At 38.4% G+C, this 10,441-nt stretch overlaps 1 protein-coding gene across 2 annotated transcripts in view; it reads left to right on the forward strand.

The window, feature by feature from the left end:
- Positions 1-10,441, forward strand: part of SLC7A1 (solute carrier family 7 member 1) — a 36,628-nt gene extending 26,187 nt beyond the window's left edge. Inside the window, exons 6-12 of one of the 2 annotated variants that reach the window (XM_039323617.1) lie at positions 622-844; positions 2,756-2,895; positions 3,397-3,499; positions 5,515-5,726; positions 6,915-7,081; positions 9,068-9,176; positions 10,175-10,284. In XM_039323617.1, the coding sequence (XP_039179551.1) occupies positions 622-844; positions 2,756-2,895; positions 3,397-3,499; positions 5,515-5,726; positions 6,915-7,081; positions 9,068-9,176; positions 10,175-10,284 (1,064 nt within the window). Of the gene's footprint in view, positions 1-621; positions 845-2,755; positions 2,896-3,396; positions 3,500-5,514; positions 5,727-6,914; positions 7,082-9,067; positions 9,177-10,174 lie in introns of both variants that reach the window. The other variant, XM_039323616.1, reaches the window with a different exon arrangement.

Here is a 10,441-nt window from a genome sequence, read left to right on the forward strand (position 1 = left end):
TGACCCCAAATGGGGTCCCGACCCACAGGTTGAGAACCGCTGCAATAAGTGATTAATTATACCATGCAGTGTGACGCTATTCATTTCTACTCAGAAAGAAATCAACATTGCAAAGTTTTTGATGTAATTTTGGATATCATTATCTCTTATTCTTAGTTTTCATTATCTTATAAATAAGCTTGAAAATGAAGTTCTACTAATATATTCTTAGCATTTGGATAACAGCAATAGAAGGAGCTCTGAAGTTTTATGTTGCATTGAATAATTTTAAAGTACAAATTAAGGTGTTGGATCAAATTGTATAGCTTGATTCTCAAACATGTAAGTTTTTTTTTCTAGGCAATACCTCTTAGCATGATTTGCAATTGTAATTAGATGTTTTATATGTTTCATAAACAGCTGTAGATTTTCCTTATTGGAAAGTTAGGTAATTCAGGGAAATAATGTGCAATAATTTAAAAGGGTTGTAAAATGTGTGCTTTTACAGTAATTTAATATGCTACTGACAACTTTTAATTTGGTGTTTTCACTAGAGGAAAAATGTCAAATGCAGTTTCTTCACTAAAAGGAAATAATTAAATCTGTCTTTTGTAATCTTTGGATTATATCTCCTTTTTTTAGGTGAAGAAGTAAAAAATCCCCAGAAAGCTATTCCAATAGGCATAGTGGCCTCACTTCTGATCTGCTTTGTTGCATATTTTGGGGTGTCGGCTGCTCTTACTCTCATGATGCCTTACTATCTGCTTGATAAAAATAGCCCACTGCCACTTGCTTTTAAGTATGTGGGATGGGAAGGAGCAAACTATGCAGTAGCTGTTGGATCCCTGTGTGCTCTTTCTACAAGGTAAGGGCTACAACATTTTGCTTACATGGGGTAAGAGTGTATTCACGTACTCACTGAAGAGTGTATTCATCTTTAAATAAAAACGTTCATGGCTAATTTAGGAGTTGGCTTTTTTAACTAGACAGATTTTTAAGAGCCGTTGGTGGCACAGTGGTTAGAATGCAGTACTCACTGCAGTAACTCACTGTTCACTCTAGTAGTTCGATACTGACCTAGTCAAGGCTGACTCGGCCTTCCATCCTTCTAAGGTCAGTAAAATGAGGACCCAGATTTCTGGGGGCAACATGCTGACTCTTAAAGCCACTTAGAGAGGGCTGTAAAGCACTATGAAGCGGTATATAAGTCTAAGGACTATTGCTATGTTTCCATAGTTCAGATATGATATATTTAGAAAGGTAGGTCACTTAGATGGTAATGGTTTACAATTTCCCCCCCCCACTTTAGTTGGAGGTTATGATAAAGCTTGCAGAAGAGGTAATTGATTCTACTTCTACTAGGTCTAAAACCCTGGGGGGGTGGTGGTGGTGGAATTAACTGCCAGTCATTGGAGACAAACCCTTCCAATCTGATGCTGATATATAGGACTAAGATTTTAAGAGTTCCTCATCAGCGTCTCCAGAAATCACACTGTTTAGGAATTCTGGAAATTTTTAATCACGCATATGAGGTGGGGGGATGACTGATGGAGTTAATTGGTCCATAATTGGAACAGTGTAATTGGACTTGGTAGAAACTAGCTGTGTCTCTTCCGAGGTAAAATTCTTTGGCTATGGGCTCCCGGGAAACTTTTGTTACATTCCAGCAGTTATCACTAATTTCTCATTTTTATTGTGAAAAAAAGAAGAAATAAATATAATTATTTATTTAAAGAAAATAGAATCGGATTTAGTTTTTGTCCAGCCTCATTCATTCCTTTGTCCTGTCCTATTTACTTTTAGGAGTTTGAATCCTAGCTCTCACTCATAGGCCAGAAAAGATTCTCAACATAAAAAAAAAAAGAGAGAACCATGCATATTTCCTTCAGATAAAGCTTGCAATGCAATGCCAATGTTCAGGATTTAGCGTTAAAATGAGTACAGAATTTTTTAAAATCCCACTTTTATGTACAGGTAGTCCTCAACTGGCGACCATTTGTTAGTGATTGTTCAAATTTATAACTGTGCTGACAAAAGTGACCTCCCACTGGTCCTCCCACTTACAACCGTTGCAGTATCCCCATGGTCACATTATCAAAATTTGGGTACTTGGTAACTGGCATATATTTATGACGATGGCAGTATCTCAGTGTCAGGTGATCATCATTTGCAACTTTCCTAGCTGGCTTCCAACAAGTAAAGTTAATGGGGGAAGCCAGATTCACTTAATAGCAGTGATTTCACTTAATGACCATAATGATTCACTTAACAACTACAGTAAAATTGGGCATAACTCACTTAAAACTGCTTTGCTTTGTGATGGAAGTTCTGGCCCTAATTTTGGTTGTAAGTTGAGGATTACCTGTCTCTAATTATTTTTGGAATAAATTTTATTAAAAGGTTTTTAAAAAAACATTAAAACTAACACACATTAATACAACATGGAAGAACCAAGGAGAAAAAGTGCAATGAGAAAATATAAAAAGAAATAAAAATGTTCAGTTTCTTCTGCAGCAAATATAAGTATCTGACTGATTTTTTAAATTCCTTTTTCATTATGGTGAAGGTCTAGGATTCACTGCTGCAAAAGAGCAAAACTTTCCCATTATCTGTTACAATTAATCCCCCAACTTGGGGAAAGGATACTTATCCCTTAAAAATTGAATTCCGTGCAATAGAGGTTGCGTTGTTGGATTATGTTAAACAATTTTATTTCATGCCCCATTTTTTGTACACAAGGAATAAGTCAACATTAATGTCTCTTGTCTTTTTCTAGCTTGCTTGGATCCATGTTTCCAATGCCCCGGGTTATCTACGCGATGGCAGAAGATGGATTACTATTCAAATTTTTGTCTCGTGTCAATGAAAGGACAAAAACCCCAATGTTAGCTACTATAACCTCAGGAGTTGTTGCAGGTAAGAAAGATTCCTTAAGAACGAATCAAGTAATTACTAGGTCCCCCCCACAACTGTACATGTATGGGTGTGCATATTGTAAACACATGCTTCTCATAACTATAAGGAGAACACCCAGTATCTATAAAACAGATCAAAACTAGTGTTACATATTTTACTACATTTTAATATGCAAATATTTTTAAGGTTGCAAGACTTGCTCATTCAGAAATAATATTATTACTCTTACTAACCGTGTCACACACAACTTGATATACAGTTTACCTTTTTTTGAACTCTGGTTTTCTTGCTTTTTTCTCATGAATTTTACATCACCTCCTGGGAAACAGAAGAACTTGTTGGCCCAGAAATATGGATAAGGATTAAATTGTCATGATTCATCAGGGTTGTACATGATGTACATTTAATTGGTGTTTTCTCTCTCTCTCTCTCACTCTCACTCTCTCACCCTCTCCTTCCCTCCCTCCATCTCTCTTTCTCTGCTACTCTCTCTACCATTAGCTATCATGGCCTTTCTCTTAGACCTCAAGGATCTTGTAGACCTGATGTCTATCGGGACTCTTCTAGCTTATTCCTTGGTGGCTGCCTGTGTCTTGGTACTAAGGTAAGAAACAACAGCATTGCTGACAAAGTAACCCCAAACATAGCCCAAATTTGCTTTCTCGAAAGGTATATAATTTTAGATTTTATTACCTACTAAGTTCAAAATGTGAACTGAACCTCTTGTTCAACAGCAGCAGATCCTAGAAGACGTGGGGAACAATTCGGTATGCTAGTCAGGGCAAAGGTGGCGCAGCAGTTAGAGTGCAGTACTGCAGGCCACTTTAGCTGACTGTGTTCAGCAGGTCAGCGGTTCAAATCTCACCGGCTCAAGGTTGACTCAACCTTCCATCCTTCCGGGGTAGGTAAAATGAGGACACAGATTGTTGGGGGCAATGTGTGTGTGTGTGTGTGTGTGTATATATATATATGTATGTATATATATATATATATATATATATATATATATATATATATTATATATATATATATATATATATATATATATATACACATACATATATATATATATATATACATACATACATACATACATACATTGCTTACTGGTGTACACTGCTTAGAGAGTGCTTGCACTTAAAGCGGTAGTCTCATAAATAAATAAATAAAGCGGTAGTCTCATAAATAAATAAATAAATAAATAAATGATTCTCTACAATGAAAATCGGCTGCTTCATTATTGGTGCAGATAGTTTTGTGTCCCATCTGCTCTGCTGCCCTTGGGACAGGTCATTTTACCCTTTCCACACAAATGCAAAACAGATGTTTGGACTTTTATCATTGTTTATTTTGGCAAACTGCTTCACATAAGATTTTCCTTGCGATATCGCCGTCCCAAGTCTGGGTAAGCCTATTCTGCATGCTTCAGCTTTCATTTTCCAGAGTTAGGAATTTTTGCAGCTTCATTTACTAAGTTAGAGAAGTAGTTGGATAGTATGAGAAAGGACGTCGTATTAATATGAAGATGAAAAGTGCAACATTAAGTGTAGAAAGCTTGCTCTACTACTACATAAGAACAACGGCAGAATTAAGCAGATGAACAGCAGTTGATCCTGTTCACATGCTGTTCACCATGCTGGCTCAGGAATTCTGGGAGTTGAAGTCCACGAGTCATAAAAGAGCCAAGGTTGACTACCCCTGGGCTAGCTGCACAAAAAGAAAGGGAGTCAGCATTGGACTTGCACGGACATAAGGCAAGATTGGTGGAGGAGCCCCCAAATTTGTCATCAATCCAAATGCCACTAACCAGGTGGTGCAAGCTAGTTTGTCCCCTGTGGTGTACCGTGAATAAGTGTGCAAGCGCAAAACTGAACAAACTAGCAATTAGACTGTCAGAACTACTCTGTAAAATGTAGATCTCCCTGACAAATATATGTCAGAATAAATAAATAAATAAGCAATTTATTCCCCTTTTTTTAAAACATAGGAGTTACTTGAGCCTGTACTTTTTCTCTGCAATTTTTGCTGTTCCTTTGATAGTTGAACATTAAGTACAAACTGCAGATTGCAATAAAATGTAACACATTTTTAAAGAGTATTTTCTCTTTGAAGACAAATGTAGTATATAATATCTGAGTAACAGCCTAATCAAGATATCCAAATCAGAATCAGATTGGCTAAAGAAGGCAGCAGTTTTAGCTTTATTCCTGGAAATACAGTTTTGTGACTTGTATGGTTTTCTGGATAACAGTAGTAAAAGGCCTAGCCTTATTTCTGGCATTTAAAAAATACTCTTTAATATTAAATGAACTTATGGTAGGGCATTTATCAGAGCAATAAAGCTCTAAGAAGAACGTAACACATTTAAACTTAACATTTTTGTCTATATGTAGCTTTGGCAGCTCTGTAATTTGTATCTCATTTTATGGATTTCATAGGAATAGATGAAATAAAACCTAATAGTTGTAGTTACAGTTGACAGTGATAAAGTTTCTGCCTCTTATTCCACTATTCTACTTTTGATACATTCTTCTAATACTCAAATAAAACCTTCCAATGGCATATTTATAATTTCCAGTACTACAATGCTATGTGTCTGTTATGTTTGTTTCCCTATAGATACCAACCTGAGCAGCCTAACTTGGCGTATCAGATGGCTAGTACTACAGATGAGACAGACACAAATGAGTCTGTGAGCACAAGTGAATCTCAAACTGCATTTCTGCCGGGAGAGGGAGAGAAATTATCCTTAAAAGTTATCCTTGTCCCCCAAAATACAATTCCTTCCAAACTTTCGGGATTTATAGTGAATGTCTCTACTTGTGTCATAGGTAAGCAGCTGCTTCCAAAAACTAGTATTATTCTTAATCATTGTGGCTTTGATTGCTGAGTTTCCTCTCTGAAAAGTCGATTAGTGAGTTTGCTGATGAATTGAGAATGTCCTCCTTGCAGTTTGTGTTTTGGTTTAGCTATCTTTAGAATAAAACCATTGTGGAAATTAAGAGATAATGGTGAGACAACCCCTAAAAAAAAGGCAAAGAACTGGTAAGTCAAAGTTAAAGGAAGCCCATCAAAGAAGCATAGAATACACGACAATCCTAATTCACTTAACCACCCTAATTGGGACTGGAATTTCTGTTGCTAAGCAAAATTGGATGAAACACATGACTGTACCACTTAGTCATGGCAGTTCCAGTAGTAGTCCCGGCTGTGGTAGTTAAACCAGGGCCATGCTATTCCTGAGTAAGGATCTCATGCTTCTCCTGTCCTACTGTACTTGTCTCCACTGCACCTACCCCCTTCTGTCTGGTCAGCAGTGGGAGAAAGAAGGCAAAAGTCGTGGACGGAGTAGCAGGGATAGTGCAGAGTGTTGGTCCGCCAAAGGGGCAGAGATTAGGAGAGAGATAGGGTGGGTGAGGGGAGTTGAAGCACAGCCTGTGGTTGTAAATGAGAGTGGGTTGCCAAGCATCCAGATTCTGATCACATGACTGGGGTATGTGTGTTGCAATAGCTGTAATTTTGAGAACCAGCCATAACTATCATTTCTTCAGTGCAATCATAACTTCTAAGGGTTGCTGTACAGATAGTTGTCAAGCAAGAATTACCTGTAGATGAACTTTTTGTTCTACAGCAGGGGTCCCCGGGCCTGTTCGGAAGTGGGCCTCATGAGCGGCTGGCTGGTGCACATCATATGCACTCATGTGCGTGGAGTTCGACTTGTATGAGTGGTGGGCCGTTGCACATGCACACCCATGCGCCAGCCCACCACTTGCATGGTCCAGGTCCCCTCCCTCCTGCCAGCTGCCAAGCCAGAAAGATGGGGATTGCTGCTCTACAGGATTCAGTGAGCAAAACAGTTGCTCAGAAAAATGGATGTTGGAAGCTATGGATCCTGGGCTGCCTCCCTGCATATGTCACAGATTGTATTATTTTCACTTAGCTAATTACAGCTGTTTTTTTGTATTCCTCCCCACCAGGTTTAACAATGCATCCAACATCCTAATGTTTCTTGTTCTTAGGTTTTCTTATTGTCAGCTTCTGTAGCTTGACTGTCCTTGGCAAGGAGGTTCTGATCAGAGGAGCAGCGTGGGCCATTATCATGCTTGTTGTCATCTTCCTCATCTGCTTTGTTTTCGTGGTCATCATTTGGAGGCAGCCTGAAAGCAAAACCAAACTCTCATTTAAGGCAAGTGATATGTAAAGCTAGCGTACATGCATAAAATAAGAAGTGGAGCCCTTGCTGGCTTTTTGATTGGAAAAAGAGATTAGTGGAGTTCAGTCTGCTTTTGCTAGAAAAGCAGCAGTGTGGGGAGACAGCAAAAGACACTTTCCCATGCAGATTGAACATCTGTCCTTCAGACATGACCTTCAGCTTTCTGGATGCTGTTTTTGTGGAAAGGAGGGTTCTCACCTTGTCTGATATCCTATTTGAGGTACTGGGAAATAATCAATGGCATGCAAGGCTGCTGTTTTTGTTTTGATATTCCTAACATAATCTTCCCAAAAAACTTAACTCGTTATATGATGGGGTAAGCTCTAGAAATGAAGTTTTAATTATTTTCATAGAACAGTGAATGTGTAAGTGAGTGAGTGAGTGAGTGAGTAAATGTATACATACATAAAGTAGAGGAAGGAAAGCATGTCAGTTGTAAAGTTAGACAAGGGGTTGGTGACTTTTCAGATGTTGCAAGTTTCAGAATTCAGTATGAAAATTTGTGAAAACTGTGTTTGCTGGGAATTGTAATTATGCAAAAACTTGTTGGTGTACATTCCCCACCTGGCATAACAGAAACTGCATCCCCAAATATTTACATTGTATGCACAAACTTATGATAAAAAGAGGATTTGAATTCAACATGCCTATATGATATGCAAATCTTAATTATCTAATATAATATCTGTGTTGGAGTATAGACATTATATAGTTTTGTTTCTGTGTATCAACTTATTCTAATAAATTGGAGTTGTTAATAGAAATTAATGCAGCCCTTATTTAGTGACCACAATTGGGACTGACAGCTGTCATTAAGTGAATTGATTGCTAAATTGGAAATCTTATGAGCGTGACTGCTTTCCTTTCTCTCATTCCCTCACCCTTTCAAATGCTCACTCCAATCCTGGGATAATTACCGTATATGCCGGCGTATTAGGCGACCCGGCGTATAAGACGACCCCCGTCTTTATAGCCGGGCCGCATTCCTAGAACGTCGTCTTATACGCCGGAAACTACCAGTATTTCTGGCGTATAAGACGACTCGGCGTATAAGACGACCCCCGTCTTTGGCGCCGATTTCAGCGCTCGCGGAAGTCGTCTTATACGCCGGCATTTACGGTAGCAAGAAGGGAATTAATGTTTGCATTTACATTCATTGGAGAGCAAGGTGTTTCAAGAGAGTAAGTAGGCACACAGTGGTGAATACACGTTGAAAGGAATGTAGTAGGACCAGTTTCTATTGAATTATTGCTGCAACATAAATATCAGAAAGTGTATACAGAAAATAACATTCAGTAACAATATTTAAAGTCAGCTTTATCATGGGAACTCTTTATCATATTAATAAATTTTCAATCCTAACAAAATATGCCTTCATGCTAAATCTCCTGAGAAAAATCCTTGCTCATTTCATTGTATGATACAAAAGAAAGTTTCTGTTGTTTCCATACAAGTTGTCTAGGTACCTTCCTGTTTTGCCACATTGAACCACTATCAAGAATATCTCCCAAAACATCCTCTCTGAAATGTGGTCATATTGTATAGAATAGAAAGGATTTAATTTTAAAAAAATATGTGTCTAAAATATTGCAATTGCAAACTTGTATGTATGTATAAATCTGCACTCGGATAATTGTATCTCCAATGTTCATCTGACTCTATAATTTTAAACACCTAGATGAAAGCCAGTAAACATGACATCTTTTAAAATGTATTGTCATTAGTTTCTTATTCCAGAGAATTCTTGCAGCATCTTATTTACTTATCCAGTTAGAGCCGTACTCAGAAGAACCTGCAAGAATTTGCTGCTTTGCATACATTCTCTATATTATATGCTTGCTAATACTGATATGAGAAAATAATTCCTTCAAATGGAATCAGGAGAAGGTAGATATATGAACTGGTGTATCCATACTCCTAAATGCAATCCAGAAGCACAATTTTGCCTTTGTTTTGCAGGTTCCTTTTCTGCCTGTTCTTCCAATCCTGAGCATCTTTGTGAATGTTTATCTCATGATGCAGCTGGATTGCGGTACCTGGATACGATTTGCCATCTGGATGGTCATAGGTAAATTTCAACTATGTTATATGATGACCTTTTTTGTTCACATAGGTCAGACATGTCAAACTCGTGACGTCGTGCAACATATCGGGACAGTTTTGCCATTGCCGGCAAATGGCAATGGGGTTGGCGCAGCTTCCGGATGATGTGTCTGGCCCATGGGCCGGCAGTTTGACACCCCTGGTGGTCAGAAGACTTAAAAGCTACAACGGAGTAATCTTCCATATAGTATGAGATTCCAAGGATTAAAAAGAAAAAGATTAAAACCAAGCATTTTAATAAGCATGTCAATCCAGGCAACTAATACGAAACTGTGTTTTAGCTTTTGTCTAAAACAAAACAAACCCAGATTCACACACATTAAAACCTGGGAGTAGCCTTTAATTACTCTGATTAAATCTTTTAAATCATCTCCAGGAATAGGCCCATGCAAGGTATGTTATGACAATTAAGCTTGTAAATATTGAAAGCAAGGGAGAAATATGGCAAGATCTGATCTATGCAGAATTAAAATAGATTTCCCTATTTTTTGGTAGAAAGCAGTCTGCAAAATACCTCTGATTTGCTTCTCAAGTCAGAGATAAACTTGATAGAGATAGAGTCTCTAGAAAAATCTTCAGTCCCCCTCAGTGATACTGCACTATTTCTAAAGCAGTGGCTCTCAACCTTTCTAATGCCGCGACCCCATGATATAGTTCCCCATGTTGTGGTGACCCCCAACCACTTATACATCACCGGGTGCCAGGGGCATGGCCAAAGAAAAGGGGAAAAAAATGGCGGACAGCCTTGTTTGGCGACCCCCGTGAAATGGTCGTTCGACCCCAAATGGGGTCCCGACCCACAGGTTGAGAACCACTGTTCTAAAGGAAGTAGATAGTCAAAACCTTTGATGTTCTACAAGAGCATCATCTCATTTTGTATTACAGGCAGAGATTCATAAACTGATACATCCTATGTGCTGCCACACGTTTCCTAACGCTACTCCATTTTCCTCTTTCCTCCAGGCCTGGTTATATATTTTGGCTATGGCATATGGCACAGCGTAGAGGCATCTTATTCAGCACCAACGGATCAAGAAAGAAGTATGGATAACAATATGGACACTTGTAAATGACATCCTTCTTGTTCAGGAGGGTATTGAGAGCTATTGGAGCACAGCAGGATACTTCTCTCTGAAAGAACTTTTTTTTTTTTTTTGGTAGAATATCAGGTGGGCTCTCATGTCCCCTTTAACATGGGGATGCAGCTGGGAGGGATCACAAGGAAAAAAA

This window comes from Crotalus tigris, unplaced genomic scaffold, assembly GCF_016545835.1.
Source record: "Crotalus tigris isolate CLP2741 ecotype Arizona unplaced genomic scaffold, ASM1654583v1 scf7180000024280.1573445, whole genome shotgun sequence".
NCBI lineage: Eukaryota > Metazoa > Chordata > Lepidosauria > Squamata > Viperidae > Crotalus > Crotalus tigris.